Source organism: Dermacentor andersoni, chromosome 8 (genome assembly GCF_023375885.2).
Source record: "Dermacentor andersoni chromosome 8, qqDerAnde1_hic_scaffold, whole genome shotgun sequence".
NCBI lineage: Eukaryota > Metazoa > Arthropoda > Arachnida > Ixodida > Ixodidae > Dermacentor > Dermacentor andersoni.
Window position 1 is genome coordinate 110,240,095 of NC_092821.1, and position 19,919 is coordinate 110,260,013.

General features: G+C 49.5%; 1 protein-coding gene across 1 annotated transcript in view; it reads right to left on the minus strand.

The window, feature by feature from the left end:
• The window catches only part of LOC126529457 (fatty acid synthase-like), a 60,459-nt gene that overhangs the window by 12,072 nt on the left and 28,468 nt on the right, over positions 1-19,919 (minus strand). The window contains exons 13-22 of the mRNA XM_050177052.3: positions 18,047-18,301; positions 12,798-12,971; positions 10,479-12,053; positions 7,818-8,147; positions 6,739-6,858; positions 5,795-6,150; positions 4,564-4,917; positions 3,441-3,684; positions 1,548-1,784; positions 490-723 (exon numbers count right to left, since the gene is read on the minus strand). Coding sequence (XP_050033009.3) covers positions 490-723; positions 1,548-1,784; positions 3,441-3,684; positions 4,564-4,917; positions 5,795-6,150; positions 6,739-6,858; positions 7,818-8,147; positions 10,479-12,053; positions 12,798-12,971; positions 18,047-18,301 — 3,879 coding nt within the window. The remainder of the gene's footprint in view (positions 1-489; positions 724-1,547; positions 1,785-3,440; positions 3,685-4,563; positions 4,918-5,794; positions 6,151-6,738; positions 6,859-7,817; positions 8,148-10,478; positions 12,054-12,797; positions 12,972-18,046; positions 18,302-19,919) is intronic.

The window sequence follows — 19,919 nt, forward strand, 5'->3', positions numbered from 1 at the left end:
GATTATTTGTGCTCTTTCCAAGCGTTGCTGCTATGTGTGTTTTCTATTACGTATGGTTTTTTTATGCCCTTGCCACGTTTCTGTTTTTTTTCGGAGAGAAGATGCGCGGGTCGGCTTTCGAGCTTTGCAATTCGAAAATTTCCAACGTTAATGGCCACACTTTCCCAAGATCATTCATGTGCTGTAGCACACAGGCGAATTTAATGTGCACTCAAGCTTTAATGCACGTGCCCTTTCGTACTTATTTTCGATCTAAACGGCACCTGCCGCGACAGGGAGTCGAGGCCTCGACTTCGTGCTCGCCGGCAAGCCGTCTGAGGCAGCCGAGCACTGGTTTTGAGAGGAACGCCATTTCTATGGGAGCATCAATTGGTCGGCGACCAAATGTTGGATCCACTGACGAGCGCAGTGCGTTCAAAAGTCCGTTGACAAACGCTCTGCGGTGCGCATTCAGGGGAGGAGACGACAGGACACTCGGCCACTACTGACCCTCGCTTTCCTGCGGCGCGGCGGCGGCATTTGCTGCAGAGGACACCCGCTCGCTGCTGGCACCGCCGTCAATCTCGCGCAGCCTGTTGATGGTGAGCTGCCGGATCTCTTGCATGGACAGGGTGAGATCGTAGTCGCGCTCGATGGTCTGCTTCACCTCGACGCCCATGAGCGAGTCCATGCCCAGCTCTCCGAGGCTCATGTTCGGGTTCAGACTGGCCGGGTCCTTCACACCTGCGCACGGATCAAGCATATAAGAGCGTCACTACAAGAAGAGGGAATACAGGGGGAAGGCGGGAGATGGAAATTCCAGACGATGAGCAAAACGAGAACAAGGTGAAAGCGGGAGCCAACGTTTTGACAAGTGGGCTTGTCTCTTTCAAGGCGAAATATGCTTTCCTCGGCACAGTATGTACAGGTAGGGTTCTTCTGAAGACAGAGGGGGTAAGGCAGGTGGGTGCGGCAACGAGCGAAGGTGTGTTAACGGCGAGGGTGTAGAATTGAGAATAAAGGAGGGCTGCGCACAAGGCCGGTGACACGGTCGTCCGTCAGTCACATGACAACGACCGTGTGTCAGTCGGCGTGTCAATGGCGAGTACTAGAACTGGTTGACCAAATTAACTTGCCTATAGGACACTACAAGCTTTTTGTCTCAAGAACCGCGTCATTCTTGCAGCACTTATAGATTTGTCTAAATACTCATTCTAAGGAAGGGACCCGAAGACTAAAGTCGCAACCCGGAAGCTCACATTCTGTGACAACGAACGGCACTCACGGGACAGCGTGTAGGTGTAGTCTTCGCGTAGGTTCTGCCTCATCTGAAGAACTAGCGTTACAGATTTGCATCCGGGCGTCCTGCGGTAATTCAGTTACACATGCCACTGGTGAGCTTAGGATAAGTTATCTAACCGGAAATTGATAAATAGTTTCCTTAAGCACCACTTTTTGGTTATAGGAGATACGCGAGATCGGTCACCGTTCTCCTCCTGCTTCAGACCGCACATTGCTACCTCTGCGATGTCCCCGGACAGAATGCCACAGAGCTCGCCGCTGCTCACCCAGGATGTGTGTGATGGACTGGACAAGGCCCTGCTTGTTCTTTCCATCCGACTTGGTGGAAAGGTCGGCCTTGACCAAGCTCGAGACGACCGGGTGGCTTTGGCTGAGGAACCTGTCCATGACGGCCATGCAGGAGCTGATCCGCTGGGGCAGGCTGCCGCCGACAACCACATCGGCACCCATGGTGTCGTGGAGAACGCCGACATCACCGATGGCGCCCCACTGGATGGCAAGGCCTAAACGGGCATAACAGCATGGTATTCTAAAGTTCTCCCCATTTACGATTCTGGTATGGAGCAGGGTACTCGTCTAGACAAAGATGCCATATTATAAAGTTACATAGTTTATCTGATAGTTTGTTTATGACCAATCTTAAGTCGATGAGGGAAAGTATAGGTGAGGGCTGCTATAGCTATAGCGCTGTGTGGTTGTCAAATGTGCTTTTCTGTGTCCCTGTCGTTCAGCCTACGCTACAACAACGTAGACGAGACCGAGGGCGTTATAACGTAAAGCAATACCAAACTTTTCTATACCAATTCTGCAATGAGCCCTCGGCGATTGGTCGAAAACGTTTTTGGACTGTCTGTCTGTCACACAACATCACGAAAACCGCAATAGCTCTCCATGTGATATGACGTGTACACACTTATTATGCATGATTGTACCGAAGAAAAAAAAATAGTTATTTCTGATTCGACGCCTTTTCGCCATTAGCCTTCAGCTATTGGTCAAAAGTTGTCGGGCTGCACCCACTTCAGCTGCCCGTCACGCGACGTCACAAAATCGCGAATATTCCCCGCGTCAAAGTGACGTGCAAGCCTTAAAGATGCATTAGTATGCTGAACAAAACTGAATTTTTTTCTGAACAGTCGCAGGCTGCCCCGTTCCGAAAGGAATAAAAGATGGCTGCCGCCGATCGCTCAGGCACTGGCCGGAGACCATGGGTGTATTTGCATACAATAAAGCTTTTTGCGTGGGCATGTAACATTTTCGAGCACTTTCGGCAAATTTACGACCTCGCTCTGCCAACTCTTCTTTGTTGAGGATCCGTTTTAGCGACATTGTTAACCTTCCGTTGCATGCCGCCGTGATTTGCGACCAGCCACCGCAAGCTAAATAAGGGAAAGCGGAGCAGTCGCTAACTTGGTCGGCCCCATCGAATCCCCCTCCACTTGAGCGTGCCCTTCGCTTCTTGTCAGCCAATTAGACAAGACAAGCCGCTCAGTGTAGGCAATGTTATTCGTTTTTAAAGCAAGCAAAAGTGACCTCATATAAACGAGGAGAGCGTTTGATTGGTTTGTTTAGACAACCCTTCGGGTCACCGCCCGATGCTTGCGTCGGCGGTCACGCAGATTTGACGTCAGGAGATTGGAATAAAAAAAATATTGGAATGGTTCTACGTTATAGGGCCCCAATTTTAACTCCTTAAAGCTATTCAAGTCGAATTCGTACATCACCAAAGTCGCAACAATAGATTTGGTTGTTTTGCATTGTTGAACTATATTTTTGGCTAGCATTCTGTTTACAGTTCAGACGATTACTTATTCGCACTTGCATCCTTATTTGTTTCATGGGCGCACCTTCAGTTTTCCAGTTCGTGCTTTTCTTTGTACACTCAAGGTTCTGATTGCAGTGCTCACAAGTTCGAGGACAGAGACATAAGTTGAAGGTCCGAGAGAGACCTTGTTAATGGGCCACTAACCCCGAAACAACAACAACAACAACAACAACAACAACAACAACGAATCAACCTAAAATGTTGTGCGACCGGGTTTGGTGTTATGACCTTGTCACGCAACACGAATTTCCGACCACCATTAGCGCTAACTTTGCGCTGTCACATAACGATAATGCAAACCATTGAGCACGTTCACTGAATACGACATGCTCACCGGGAAGCCCTTCGGAAACCCGTCTCTCGCAGATCCGCTCCATGACGGAGTTGGCGTAGCCATAGTTGGTCTGTCCGGCATTGCCTCGGCCGCAGGACACGGACGAGAAGACGACGAAGTGGTCGAGCTGCGGGCACGTTTTTCGAGACAGTTCGTCCAGATGTTGAGTTCCGTCAACCTTGGGCTTGCACACGATCTCGTAGGTGTCTGGCGTCTGGTTCTCAAGCAGTGCGTCGCGTAGAACCTACGGGCCGAGAAGGGAACATTCGCAGAGGCTCTAACCGCACACTCTGAAAAGTCGCATGGCAGTCGGTCGCAAGAGTGCCGGATTGCAATGCCACACTTGTTACTTGCATGAACATGTGCTCCTTTTAATTGAGCAACCCAGGTGAATCAAACTGAATTTGTTTTCAGTGGCAAGAGAAACAGGGATGTCAACCCAGCTTACCTATTGCAATACCTGGTGCCCAGCTCCACAGTCTACAGGGAAATCTATGACTGACACACGCCAATTCAGAACAAGAAGCGCAAGTAACGCATGTTGGGCACCGCTTTGAACCGTGACCCTTCCATTCAAATGCCGTTACTCACGGCAGGATCCGCGGCCGACAGATTGTCGCCCTCTTGATATTTAGCACTGATTAGCCACATCGCGACCGGCGTTTTGTTTTCTTTCCACACTTAACGGAGTTCCTAAGGCAATATGCATCAAGTATTTGTGCGTGTGAACACTACAGCCCACACTCAGGCTACGTTCGCAAAGCATTTAAAGCAGGAAGCTTTAAAAAACAAAAGACTGCGACAGGCCAAGGTGGGAAACACACGCGTAGAAATCAATGCGTCTGTTACGACCGGCTGTAGTAGCAAGACATACCAACAAGATTCCCACAGGTTCCTACTTTCCTAGTGTCCAATTTTCGGATGCGTCATACGTCTGATAGACGGGACGTTCCTAACGCTGACAAATTGAACATTGAACATGAGGGAGGCATATGCCTAACCCTCGAGGTGAGTGCAACCAACTTGCCCAGATTTCAGTTTACCAGCAAGGCAAACAGTTCGAAAGGAGTTTCCACATGCTCGTTCTAAAGAAGAGTCAAACTATCAGCTTTTGGCCACCCACCACTGCCAGGTTGAAGATGCCACCGACCGGTCCCAGTGCCTTGGCGTCCTCGACGATCTGCCGGGCGCCCTTCTCGGTCGAGGCATCGGCTTTGCTCACAACCACCTTGCAGCCCGCATGCTGCCACCGGTGAAGGCACAGCCTCTGGTACCCCGTGCGCACGCCGGACCGCGCGCTGAGCACCAGCTTGCGGCATCCGCGGTGCACCATCCAGTCGGCCAGCTCCAGGCCGAAGCCCCCGAGACCGCCGGCGATCACGTACGACTTGTGCTCGTAGAAGCAGGTGCGGGCCACGGCCACCACCGTGAGTGGCGTGGCGGGCGTCGTCTTGCGCGAGGTCTCTTCCGGCCTGATCTGTGCACGTCAAACGGCAAGAGTGACATTATTAGTGATCGGCTGTTTTTTAAATCGGATGTTCAAACTTGGTGCGCTTCGCCATGCCGCGTTCCGCGTTTGGAACGGCCACCGCTTGGACAAAAAATAAGCTGATTACCCCTCCCCGCCGCCCTCCTCCGCCCTCGATACCTGTTCCGAGAAACCAAAAGCACTGTAAAGCTATGCCGGGCTACTTCGTGCGTTAACACATGTGCACTAACTGTGCCCCCGTGGCTTTTCTTTCATTGCGAGAGAAAGTTGTTCGCAAGTATAAAATTTAGTTGAACAAAAACTGCTGCATATATTGGCTGCGGACAGCTGCTCTCGGAGCAGCAAAGCAATATGCAGCGTCTTCAAATCATTCGAAAGATGAAATGAACACTGCCAGCGAAATACAGCTGTCTTGAAGAATGAAAGATGATTTTCCAACTTAGCGGCAAAGTTAAATGATGTGGAACGAAATTTTAGCTAAGTAAATAAGGGCTCTTCTCTTGTACAAACATTCAACACTTATGTCTGAAACACCCGTCCCGCTCTGCTTTATTTTTCCTTTCTCTTTCTCTTTGTCCTCTATACAGCCCCTACTTCTCCCCACCTAGTACTGGGTAGCAAACCGGACACTCGCAGATGGTTAAGCTCCATGCCTTTCCTCCCTTTATGTATATATAATCTCGACCAGACAACACAGCTTAACTGCACTTATATTCCTGTTAAAGGCGGCAATATACTCGTATATAGTTTCAGTTTCCGTCGTAACGCTATACTGTGTTGTACTCTTTGAAGAGTGCACAGGTAAGATTTCTATCGAATGCCCTGCCTTGAAAGACAAAAGAATGAAAACATAGGCCAAGCGCACCTGGAGCACCACTTTGCCCATGTGCTTTCCGGAGGCCATGAACCGGAACGCCTCCTCGGCCTGGTCCCGCTCAAACTTGATGGCATCCAGCGGTCGCACCGCGCCCGAAGCAATGCCCTCACGGACAAGCTCGACGACGCGGCGCTTGTCGGCGGCGACGAAGGGATCGTCGCCGAAGAGCGCGTCCAGCAGGATGCCGTGGAAGGTGACATTCTTGAGGAACACCGACATGCCCAGCGGCGAGTTCTTGGACAGGTCGAACTTGCCGATCTCCAGGAATCGGCCGTGGGTTGCCAGGCAGCGGACGCTGGCCTGGAGCTTCTCTTCTGCCAGCGAGTTGAGTACGAGGTCAACACCTGGTGTTCGAATAGAGAAGACGGTGAGACATTAGGACTGAGTCACCTTCTTTTTTTTGACCACAGAACCATGACTTTGATAGTTTAGAACCGTATATATATCGTTTTCACGTTGGTCACTAATTTTGACCCTAAAAACTGCTTCGGTCCTCTAAAGCGTTGAAACATTTATCTATTTAGTGCTATGGGACATCTACATCTTGAAGATTTCAGGCTCTTCAGTTTTCACGCAACACGAAAAGTAAAAGCATTCAGTTAGATAAACGTTTTCGAAGGAGCTCACGCCTAGATGCCTTCAAAAACCTTTTCCGAAGCAGGCACTGTCAACATAACAGTAACCTGTTTGAACTAACTGTTCAATAAGAAGTACACATTAAGTCTTGCTTACACCTGCAGTGTTCTTAGCATCAGCCTAAATGATAGGACTCGGGCGTCATAGTTCTTGGACAATTAGTGGCCAAAAGCGATGGCACGATGATTACGGTATACTTGGCATTTAACAGAGTCTTCTTTAACAGAGCATACGCCAAACTCATCTTCATTCCATGCTCTGCTTCCTTCAGTTTTGCAACGAGTGACCGCACTCACCTCGGCTGTTCGTCTCCAGAAGGACGTGAGCCTCGAACGAGAGATCGCGCGAGTTTGCAAAATTGCGGTCCTGGAGCTGCGGGAAGCGGCGCTTGAGGAACTCTCGCTTCTCCTTGGAACCTGAGAAATCGGACGACGAAAAAAAAGAAAGGTGCAACTTTGGGCAATGCCGCAAATACCGATAGGCGCGTGTAGAAGTTGTCGGCTCTTGATGTGCAGCGAGAGCAGAAAGAACGAAATGTCGCCAGCGTTGAAATTTCAGCGAGTATTGTAAGGAGGAAGCCACGCTTTTAGAGAGTCCTTGTACGAAGAGTTTGTGAGACCAACGGGAAGAAATCCGCAGAAGACGGGAAGACAGATTATAAGATTGAAGATATGTGACGGAACAACTCGCACCCTGAGGGTGCCTTGCCACTGCAGCATACCTTTACTTGAGCGTCTTTTGGCTTAGACTTAAAAGAAACTGGTATTAACTGCCGAAACGAAAAGAAGGCATAATGTGTGCTTTATTTCAAGTTTCTTCAGTTTAATAGATATGCCGGTACAGAAGGCCCATGAAGAATTGTCATTTATTAAACAGATGACTACGTAACTGTCGCGGCTTCCATCGTCGAGCCCATACGTCTGATGGCGCTAGTCCAGTCTCTTCTTCCACCGCGGGGCTCTCTGAGTACAGTCCACTACAGATACATTTCTTTTCCAGCAGAAGAACACCGACGAAGCTGTTAGGATTCACTTTATCATTAGCTACCCGTTTTCATTTTAGTTGCTTTTTCTTGTCTTAGGCCGCAAAAGCGGCTGAGGCGCAAGCCACTGGAACCTGTGGCGGAGGCGGGGTATTCTGTAAGACTAGTTGACTGTCCATTTCCACCGCCGCTGATTGGCTGCGGCTGCTCGTCTCCTCCTCACTCGTACCGCTCCATCCAATCGACAGCGGCCGAAATGGACCGTCCACTGGGCGGACTCTTACAGAGTACCCCTCCTGATTTTCACACACAAAAAAAGACAAGCACTTTCTAGAGACAATAACGCGAAATGAGGTGACATAAATCTCAGGATCACTGCACTCTACACCTTACCGACGGTGGTGAAGACCGTGCAACCCATGGATAGGGCGATGGAGATGGCCGCCTGTCCGACGCCACCGCTGCCAGAGTGGACAAGCAGGGACTCTCCCGGTCTCATGTTGCCTCGCACCAGCAGCGCGTAGTAGGCGGTCGAGTAGGCGACCGGAACTGTGGAGGCTTCCTCAAGGCTCCACGACTCAGGCACCTCCCACAGAAAGCCTGGGTCTGCGGCCACTGCCGTCGCCATGCCTTGGGATGCCACGGCGCCCATGACTCGGCGTCCCTTCGGGTCGCGGCCAGAGAACTCCAGGCCGAGGACGCAGTCCGAGGAAGCCAGGTTGCCTGTTTTCGAACGAGGGTAGCGGGAGAGTTTTAACCGCTTTGTTCACCAGTAATGAAGGACTATGCGATAAGTACGCGAGCGTTACATAATAGTATCACAAAAATGCTCGATGCTTGAGGCTTCAGCGAAGTAATGTCAAGGTCAGTCAGATGATACTTTGCACATTTTTTTCTAGTCAGTATACGCGCGATTACCACGTATTCAAATGTCAAGTTAGTGCATATTCATTCATGTAGCCTTATTGCTTATATTCTTTTTTTTGGGATGCTACTTGTGCAGATCCAACGCATATCTTAAAATCTGTATGACGCGGAGCTTTCGTGAAGAGGTTAATCAAAAGTTATAAGTTAGCATTTCGTTCCTGTGCCCATGGCGTTAAGGACATTGTCGCGCACGCGCATGGGCTCTCGTGCACCAGTGTGACACACGCAATGATCTCCTCAAGGAGGTAGTCGATGTTGGCACGATGGGATTATGCATGCGATTGTGGGTCTTATGGTTAGGCTATATCGGGCTGCTGGGCTGGAGGACCCTGGTTCGATCGCACCACTGGGCACGCGATTCAATTTTCTGGATGTCAATTTTCTGGTGCCACAACTGGTGTTAATCTGGAAATTCATTCCAAGTGAATACGCCTCACAAACACACCGGCTACAATTTGCAAATTGCAATATATGCCCAAAAGCAATGTATTAAGAAGATAATTAGTAAATTTGTGTTAATTACTTGAATATGCGTTTCGATTTCCCGTGCTAGTAATATCCACCTCTTCGAATAGTCTAGCTCAAGCATAAAACTTATGCTATTTGCCACAGGCGTTTTTAAAGAAATATTATGTAAAACCTAAAAGCGATCACCCTGTAGTGCACAGGATGCCGGACGGGTTAGAAAATTCAAGCCATCACCGCATTTTACGACATATTTACCGACGGAGTCAGTGCAAATGCCTGTGTGGGTGGATACTGATACCAGGGCACGATACATGTCCTCAAAAGGGTTTTAATGCGATAGCGTTATACAGGTCAAAACGGCTTTCGGCGATATATAGGGAGATATGTCACCAGCAGATCAACTGGGCGGAAGGGGGCAGGTGAGAGCAGCAGCGGAGCGGGGAAGGAGGATCAATAGAGTGGCTCGTCGTAGAGAGGCACGTGACGGGAGGAGCGGCAGGAGTTGAGCGGGCGTGGGGTGTACGCGCGGAAGAGCGAAACGCTCTCAATCTCACTGCACTGATTGGAGGCGGTTCCGATTGATCGATTAAGCAGTTGGAGAAGATATTCCTTGAACTACAGGAATAAATAAAAAATAGGGATGTGCGATAACAATATTAAGATGACGATCACGTTAGCAAATGCTTGGAGCGAGTTCACAACCTTTACTGGGCGGTTTGGAGAGCCGGCTGGGAGTAATCTAGGCGAAAGCCAAACTGATGTAAACCGTTGTATGATAGGACGCCGTGAGGCAATTGGCATTACATTTTGAAGTGTAGCGAGAGAAATCGTGATTAGATGGGGGGCACAGTTTGTTGGTGGCTCTATGACTGCGCAACAGCGGCGCTGGATTGCACGGCCAGTCACGTGAGCGCGGTGTCTCAGTGGCGCACCTCGACGGACAATAATAGAAACTCAAAACTTCCTACCATTAAATTACTGTTCGCCTATTTAAACGCCAGGCGCCACTAAGGCCTCTGAAGCGCACCGCGAGGACCTGCTAGCTTTTCCTTTAGCTTGTGATCTGTTCAATAGACATAAGCTTCTTGACTCTTTTTGACCATATTGCTGGTTCAGGATGAATTAAAGCATGTATCGGACGCCACGCAAGCACAGATGTAATAGTCATCGCTGTGCACTCGCGTATAAGTTCCCTTTTTGGAATGCAGGAGCCATTAAGCGAGTACATCTTTCTTGAAACCTGTGCGCGCGGCTCTGGAGAACTCCAAAAGCTGTAATCTGCACTTGTGAGCCGCGTGGCTACAATCGAGCACGAATTACTCATTGCCAAGGCTACGCCAAACAGATTTCTTTCTTGGTTGTTTATTTACCTTTCACTTGCTTGGGAGTTAGTCACAACTAGTTCGCTATGTAAATTAAGCATCGTTTGTGGACAAAGTGGCACTCAAAGAAAGTATATTTGACCAAGCACATCCGAGCTATGAAGCCCTTTTAGCGATATTACTGCGGGCCTCTCAACCCTTGCAGCGCGAGACACCTGTACGATGCTGGTTGGCAGCTGTAGGCGACAACCTATTGGTCTCGGTACAAATTTACTCGCGGTTCAATGGGAACACGAAGAAGTGCAGCGGAAGGGATTTATTTTTAAAAGCTACTTACCAGGCAAAGCATCCGGTGGAAGCTTTCCGGTGGCCAGCATGATGTCTCTGAAGTTGAGTGGGGAGTAGTATACGCTACACAGGACACCATGCGTACTGCTAGACGGTGACGCGTATCGTAGCGGCGACTCGTACCATTGCAGGCTAGACAGATCGCCTCGGGTTTGCACGTTCAGGAAGGCGTACGGCGTGTTGGTCTTCGGAGCTCCGTCAGACTGCGCGACCCGGTGCCTGTACGATCCCCACTGCCCATCGCGGTATACGTTCATGACCAAGTCTTTTTCTAGTATGTCCTTGTATGCCGGGTTGCTTGGGCTGAAGTCGGCGACCTTGTTCGGTCCCTTGATGCTCGCGTTGAATATGCACCTGACGTGGCTTCCGCTTTCCTGCCGGAGGCAGTTGGTCAGTCCCACGACTCCGCTGATGGCCACGTCCTCGGCGAGCAGCCAGACATTATGTCCGGCAGGCCCGCTCTCGTATTCGGCTGCCTTAGTCTTGAGAGGCTCAACCCAGTCGTAACCGGTGTTTCTGACCTTGATCACCTCCTGTTTCGCCGCGTCGACAACGGAGGCCTTCCTGAGCAGGAACAGCGTGGACACATTGTTGGATTTGAGGCCGACCACGTGGAATCCGCGGGCGCGGAAGGCGGCCTCCACGGTCTCGACTGCTTGGACCCGGAGCGGTACCTTGCCGATTGTCGACAAGAACGTCTCGGCAGGAGTGAGTGCCGTGCGCTGGTCGAGCAGGACGAAGCAGTTCTCCTTGCATTGGGAGAAGAGATCCTCGGCCAGAGACTCGAGATTCTTGCCAGACTCGCCGCGCGTGACGATCAGGTCTGCTTCGGGAAGGCCACCCGTGGAGACCGAGGCGGGGTCCCACTTGACCGTTCTCGCTCCTTCCGAAAGCTGCTCTGTCGCGATCGTGTCCGGAGCCGGGTGGGCCACGGTGTACTCAATCTTCAGTAGGATGTTCGCTAGGCGAAGTAGGTCAGTCACCCATGGCGCCAGCAACATGCTGTCTTTTCCTGCCAACTCCAGAACGCGCATCTTTTTGGTGCTCGTGTTCTCGACCACGACGTCCAAGAGGTAGCGCAGCGGGTCCTCTTCGAGGAGAACCGTGTTAAGGAAGTCCCGTTGCAGGTCCTCCTTGTGTGCATCGAGGGTCGACTGGACGGTGGCGAACAGAGACGCGGCGGAGCCGTTGGCCTGTTTCTGGATGGCGGCCAGGACTTTGAGGAGGCCATGGTTCTCGCCCGGGTTCTCGAGGTAGCGGTTGAGCACTTGTTCGGGAGCTTCGCGGAAGCCGTTCATGACGTCCGAGACTTGCGCCCTGTTCATGCCACACGACTCGAGGACGCGGCGCGCGACGCCGCAGCACACCTCGACGTACTCGTGGATGCGGGACTCACGCTCGTCGCGAGCAGAATCATTGTCTGCGTACGGCACGAACTGGTATTCTTCAAGGAAAGGCGTCTGCTGCACAGCGCGCCGCGGACCGATGCTGGCCTTGAGGCCCCGGATCACGACGCCGCCGGCGCGGCACGTGTTGAGGTAAGGGTTGTAGACGACGTGGAGGCCTGTGTGGAAGAATAAGGAAATGAGAAATTTATAAGTGCACATGCGCCAGAGTACATACGAGGAAAAAAAAAAGAATACGGCTCGTGGTATAACTCGCTTTCTTTTCGTTCCTTTTTTTGGCTGAAGCTTCTCGCGACATTTCCTCGCTTCGCGTGCAGTCTACCCAGATTTAAAAGTGTTCGTATTAGTTCTGAGCGAGGGGAATGCTCAGAGAATAGGAAACGGGGAAACCGAAGGGATGGCGAACAACAAATGGAAGGCAGGACGTGGGACTTACAATCGACTTCGTTTCTGTGAGACGTTGTCGACAACAGGTCGAACGGCGCGTGCGTAACATCAGTCATGACCACGCACTTCTACGTAATCATTACGTACAGCCATGCCTGTCTAGGAAGTTGAGCTCTTTGATTGTCAGGAACAGAGAGTAAGTGCAGAAGGCCTGGTCTACTTCGTACAAAGAAAGGAAACAGAAAGAACGTTTCGTCTTTTGGCTTCATACCTCACTCTATCTAAAGCTTTTCTTGCGCGCAAGGAAGTCCTAGAACAGAGTGACTAAGAAAAAAATAAAGGGAGACTACTATCAACATATTCGATAGGCGATAACCGACTAGTCCCAGTCAACACCATTTCAATTTCTCACGTGAAGAGGAAAGCGGTATCGCAACATTCACGCCGTGTATAATGTGCTTTTTTGTGGCCTCACAAATACCACGAAATAAACAGGGAGACATAGCGTGACTTACCCGCATCGCCAACCTTTTCGACCACCTTAGCGTGGACTTCGGGGTCGATGCGGCACGACTGTATCCTGACGGGCAGTCTGAAGGTTCGCAGTGGGTTGCCCAAGATGCAGAACTGAAGCATGGTGTCAGTGAAGGTGACCCAGTTGTCCTCCCACTTGAGCGTGCCGTACGGCTCTGCAAGAGTCGCGACGGGAATGCTCAAAGCGGAGCTACGACTCACGAACATTGTGCAGACGCCACCGAAGACGGTTGTCAACGTAAGCGAACAGTCGAACGTTCCGGGACAACTTTTCGCTTTAATGACCCTTTAATGACAAGACATATAAATACCGAAATTTTTTTTATTATTCTGTCTAAATATGCAAAACACATCAAGAATAAGCATAATCAACAAAAGTAAAAGATATTTTGCAGAATTTCTTTAGCAATAGAGGGCAAACCCCAGACAGGAAACTGGAAGTGGGCTTCACCCCAAGCCACCTAAGGCTTCATTTTCAATTTGTATCGACAGCTCTGACCATATGTGAACCATAGGCGCACATTTGAGTTGCTTTACATCACATGTGCGACACCACTTCAGCTGCATATGTTGCATCGGCCTGTCTCCTCTGACCTTGCTTGCCCAAGACGGTGAGTCGCGTGCCAAACTTCTACTTCTTCGTCCAGTGTTCCTGCTCTAAACCAACAAATGACGCTTGCTGCCTGTCATTCAGTCTTGGCCGAAGACATTTAGCTAGAAATTTCATACTCAATACTTAAGCTTAGTAAGAAAAAAATTCTTTTTTTGGTATGTTGCCCGTAGGCAACACTCGTCAATAAAGGGCAATGATGCGCTTGAACGCGTGCATTTCTTTTTGTTGCAGTGAGGATATTCAGGTAGCGTTTGTCTTTTCGTTGCGTGGTTCCGTAGAGAACGGAGCCATTGACCGGCACATCTGTAGCGGTGGCTCATTCCCGCCGTGGGAGCCCTTTCCCGCAGCCGTCACAGGGGGAGAGGGCGGCAGGAGAAGAGCACTGTCTAAAGCCCCTTAAACTTCGTAAGTAGCGCCACGCTTTGAAGAATGCCGCCTCCTCCTCGCGCGCTCTGGCCGAGGCCGCCGCCGCGTCGCTATTGGCCTAATAGCATCTAAAGCCCCTTAAATAGCATCACGTGGGCCCTCGCGCCGTGCTTCAGCGCCATTTTCGCTCGAGAAGCGTCTACGGAGTAGCGAGGAGCGCATGTTGGCGCCGTTGCTACGCTCGAGCGGTGTAGGTGGCGCCACGGTCGAGGAGGGAGCGTGAAAGAGAGGAGAAACGAGGAGGCGTGAAGGCGGAGGGGGAGAGTGTCGCTACTTTACGTAGTTAAAGGGGTTTTAGCGCTGTCCTCCCCGAATTCTCCGAACGCTCCGCCCCATCCAAACCTTGATATGCTGCGAAGCGCTCGCGTGACAGCATGCGCGTCTCAAATTGCCCCGAAAGAGCTGGCGTTGCGGTGACGAATGCGCTCCTCCGCCACTCGTTTGCGCGAGTCCGTCGTATCCTTGCCTTTGTTTGAACGCTTTAAAATCTGAGCACCGACGACCACCACAATGACGGGCGAAAGAGACGAATAAAGCTATTCGCTTTGATAAGCACCCTAGGGAGGAGCGTTTTGCGCTCCTGCACCACATTTCTACTTCGTCCATAGGCTGCATCGTGGAGCACGAAATGGATGGGCGTCTAAAGTTTGCGCGACCTGGGTTCCGCCGGAGCAGTTGAATTTTCGAGCAGTGTGTGCCTGCCGCCTATGAAATCGTAGTTGTGTAACAACACTTTGCGAGTACAGGCGGGTAACACGAATACCCCACCGCATGCCAAGGCTGCGTAAATACTGAGAGTTTTCTCAGGTGCAGTGCGTCCTGTGAAGCTTTGCACGCCAATAGCGCTCTTTTTTTATCGCATGGTTTAAGAGGAAGATTTAGCTCGGGCCCAACTCCGACGCTGCATATTCAAATACATGTAAAAAAAAAAACGTTTTTCTGAGATAGCCCCCTGGAACGATTTTAATGAAATTTGTTGCACTTGAGAGAGAAAGTAAGATTCTAAGGACTGTTGGAAGCGGAATTTTGATTTAAGCCTGAATCTTGTTAATTTTTTTTAAAGAATTAGGAAGTATGAAAAACATAGAAGCACGAAGTTTACAAATTAATAGCTCTGCTTCAAAAACAGATATCGCCGTTCTGTAAACGGCATCCTTTAGATCATTCAAAGCGGACAAACTTGATATGTCAATTGATATCTTACGTGAATTTGTTACATTGTTTACCAGGGTTCTGCGAAAAGCTGTATTTAGATAATATTAAATTTTTTAACATTTAAGTGTAACGTATCAATTTTGTCCGCTTTAGATGTACTATTATATGCAATTCACAGAATTGTGATATCATTTTTCGTTGCTGAGTTACAAAGTTGTATATTTTATAGTGTCGTTCTCTGAAAAATTTTTGCCAGTTTTTCATAAAAAATTTACGACCTAAATAAAAAATTCAATACCAACAGTCACTAAATTTTAAACTTTTCTATTTAAGTGCAAGAAACCTAGTCAAATTTGGTACAGGGGTTGCCGAGAAAAACAAATTCTCCTTTTACATCTATTCAGATAGAGCACTCGAGCTAAAGCTTCCTTTTAACCACTGGGCATAACGTGGAACTGAACGTATAAGTAAGCCTGAAGGCCCGTTTTATGCACATACTGCAACGACGACTCGTGAAATGCATTGTTCGCGAATCATGAAATTGTCGTGAGGTCGTTCAGTTCTTATTAACGTCCTTGGGTGCATATTCGTGTACCGCCTTTGTTCCACAGCATGTGCAAAAGCAGACGACGAGCATCTGCCGAAGACGCATGAACAGACGATGAGCAGACGCCGAAGACGCATGAGCGGAGCACTTGGGACATCAAAGATCGTCTGCAGACGGTAGACACCAAGTCCAAGCGGTAGCTGGTGTCTACTACTTGAAGACAACATCCGAAGTTATCAGATGGTAGATAACCAGCATCACTTGGATCTGTGGTCTCACAAGTGGACTTCTTGTTGTCCACTATGCGGCACTGAAATACCAGTGAGCGTATAGTATATCCTTATAACAACTTTTAATGCGAAGCATTATGTAGAAGGGTATTTTTCGGCTCACCCAAAAATAATAATTGTCGCTCGTAAATCGGGCAAAATAATGCTCAAATCTCAAACTACACCAAATAACGTGTATAATATCATAATGATGAAGATGTATGCTGTAGTTTATTATCGAAATTTAAAATGAAACTAAATTTCTTAGTTTTGTAAGGAGTGTGAAATAACAAGCTGGCTTAGGAGTTTGAAAATATGGCCAGTGTGTATCACCTATGTAGTAAGGGCTCACTTAAGGTAAGTCAACATGATTATACGATAAGTTGAGTAGCCCCGGGTTCTTCTGGGCATGAATGCCACGTCACCCGCAACGAAGTCGGAAGCTCCGTCCCCCTTTACGCTCTAGAAGCGCAGCTAACGCGCACCTGGGGTACAGCTGGCGTGGTTGGCACGCGCTTAATGGTGAACCGAGCAGACACCAGCAGGTGTCGGTCGCTACTCTCCACAGCTGCTCCTGCGCTCGGACTGCAAACATGCCTCGACAAAAGAAGGGAAGCGTTGTCTCTACGACATGCCACAGAACAGCCTGGGGATGGGCAGCGCTACCCTAACGTAACGGAAGAGAAGCAAGGACCGCTAGCTCGCAGACGCGCAAATAAGGAGCCGTTGTATAACGATTTGCGCCACGATAATAACCCCGTCAGGAAGTTTCGGCCGTAGTTGTTTAGACAACAGTTGTAGAGACAACTCAGAAAGAATACGTCGAATGTTGTCTTAATCGCTACGTGACCAGAGGAATGACCAGCGGCATAGCCTAAAGTGAAGAGTTTGGGCCGGGGGACACGGAGCTAAAGGTCCGTGGGGCGATAACACGGAGAAGTGTGGAAAACGTCGACAAACTTAACGGGAAGGGGACGAAGCCCGGCCTATTCTAATAGAGCGATAAATCTGGCTAGTTATTCTACCTTCATTGTTCTTGCTGCTCCATACGGCTCGCAATAAACGGGACAAGACCTACACCGACTACAAAGGAAAAGACGCTGACACGAAGAAGCGCAAATTACCAACATGTGTAATATCAGATCAAACTACGTAATAAACTGAACACAAGGATGCATTAATTGCTACTGGGTGAACAAATGGGAAATCAGATCAACAGACCCTCTAAATTTTATTTATTCAATACTGCAAGCACAAAGGCTCAAGCAGGAGGGGCAAAAGAAATACAGAAGAACGAAAAAAAAAATTGTGCAGAATATACAATAGGTGCAATTACATCCCGGGGGTGGGGGGGGGGGGGGGCGCTATCATACGAGAAACCTATCCACGAGCAAGTTTCTTGTCAACGGCGGCGATGCTCTGTGTTATAGTGGTCAGCACCGTTCGTCCTTATATTTTCTGTTTACAGTAGTATAGCAACCTAGACTCGACAGAGGTCACGTCGTTGCAACCACGGCATGACCAGAGTGGAAAGGCAAGACGCCAACCACCCGTAGGCTTACTCTACGTTTTCAAAGAAACACGTGCAGACGTCCGAGTATGAGGCTGAAGTAGGCCACCCTATTCAGAACATACTTTTGACGCCAATGTGGGCAAAAACGAGCAAAATGGCCTCATGTGCCAGTGACGATATATCGAAGCATGAAGTACGTTGCTTCGAAGCCGTTCATTTTTGCCCCAGCCTACCTTAAAAACAGATTCTGAAACGCGCCTTTCCTTGGGCCACTTCCTCACCTTATTCGAAGAGCCCTTCATGCTTTCTTAGCGCGAAGGATGCACGGAGGAAGCAAGTGTATTCTGAAAGCTCCCTTCACCCGCCCTCACGAAAGGAACCTCCTCACTATGTAAAGAACGGCTTCCATGCGCCACGGTTCAAGGGCATTCGTCATAAGCGTCACCAAACGCATTTATGCAGCAAAAAAGTTACTTCATCAAATACCTTTTCTGCGCATACGCTCAGAATTGACGTAAGATGGCCTAACCGCAATGAAGGCTTCCTTACTAAAGTAAGGAAGGTTTCAGATTTTGGGCCTCAGCCTACCCTGCACTCTTATGATTACATCATCCGTGGCATATGCGTGAGTCCCGTGCTGTCTATACAACGGAACACTCGATAACGAGAGGCAGAGCTGCGGGGGAAGGGGGCGAGGAAAGTCTCACTGTTGAGGTCGGCCTTGATGATGCCCCGGAAGCCTCCGTAGTACTCGTAGCCCCGAAGCCTGAGCTCCTTGTAGATGTCCTCGGCGTCCAGATCGTAGGCCACGGTCTCAGCGGGCGTCCCGGGGGGCTCCCTGTTCAAGACCTTCTCGCCTTCTTCGGCCATGCGGATGTGGCCGCTCGCGGCCACTGTGCCAGCCTCACACACCTCGAACACGCCAGTGGCGCGCATGATGTTCACCAGGAACTTCACGGAGCCTGTGAAAACAAGTACACATGAACTACCCCCCCTGTACGGTGTCGTCCACAGTTAAAGAGAACACATGCACGAGTTTCTCCCCTCTGGCAAGTGTGCTGTGCTAGGCTTTGCAGCAGACGACTCGTAGTTGTTGGTATCGGCCCGTTTTCTTACCCGGACGTAGCTTAATCGGGCACTTCTTCTACAGCGCCAGCAAAGTGGAGGTGTGCACGTTAAAGCGCTACATTTGACAACGGGCAGCAGTGCACGTCCTATGCACTTTCAATCTCGGACGCGTCTTTTTTACAACTTTTCTCTGGCTCCCCACTGTCGTCCTGCTGACGAAGTCGTCCGGGACAGTCAACAAAATTCACATAGAATTTTTCACCCTTCCCTTTCTTTTAGCCCTATCTTCCCTTTCAGGGAAGATAGGGCTAAAATGCGGCGATTCCCAGCGGGCCAGCCATGGGGCCCCTCGAAGGTGGGCACAATTTAAAACAGTCCACTTTGGGAGCGTTGAGGTCCCTTAAGTCCAAAAAATCTGGCCGCCGTCCATCCACGTAAAAATGTTAAAGCAACTTGTTCATATCTATATTTGGCGATGTAGTGTACATGCGTTCAATAAACGAATCAAACGATAGTCGAGTAAAATAATTTGTATGGTAATTAATTATCTCATAATATGTTTGCTGAGCTACGCGCCACTGAAAACTCCCCCCTGAGTACCAAAACGCTACTGTGCGCTCTGCGTTAACCTTCCAGTGCTTAACCCAGAATGTTGAGCTATAAAGGAACACCAAATATATACGTTGGCTTTGCAGGGTTAATTACCGAGCTCTTACTGTCTTTATAAAATAAAGAAAAGGATTACTGCAGAACTCTATCTCACGATGACTGTCGATGGCACTTCGGTAAGCATTCGAGCTATGCAGCGACACACTGTATTTCCGAATTCTAACTTATTTGCCAGCCGTAGTTCTTATTCTGCGACTTCCGTTGCCTTGACTATATGGGAGATAATCCGGTATTCTCCCTAGTTTCAGTGACACTCACTTGCCAATGTGCTACTGATGCCCTGACAACTATGAAAGGACGAAGAAGGCATGAAGTCTATGGAACGACAATGGTGGTGTGACGACAACGGCACGACGGCGATGAGATGGCTATTCGTCAATGATCACGATGGTATGACGACGACAACGTCACGATTCCGGTATGAGGACAATTGGATAACGACGACAATATGACAACTGGATGCCGAAGCTGAAATGACGACCATGGCGCCACGACGGTATGACAACGGATGCATGGTCGCGGCTGTCTGGCGACCATGCAATGACGACGATGGCATGGCAACAGTGGTATAATTAAGATCGAATGATATCAGCACAATTATGATAGAGTGACGAAGAAGGAATGACGTTGATGGATCGAACAGGCGGTATGACGACAATGGGATGACGTCAATGGGATGACGTTACGGAAGGTATGGTGATGGTAAAACCACAGCACGACGACGACATGACAACATTATGAAGAAGATTGTATGACAACGATAGCTTGACGACGACTAGATGATGAGAGTTGGATGACGAAATCAGGATGACATCGATGGACGGCATCAGTACGAAGTCATGT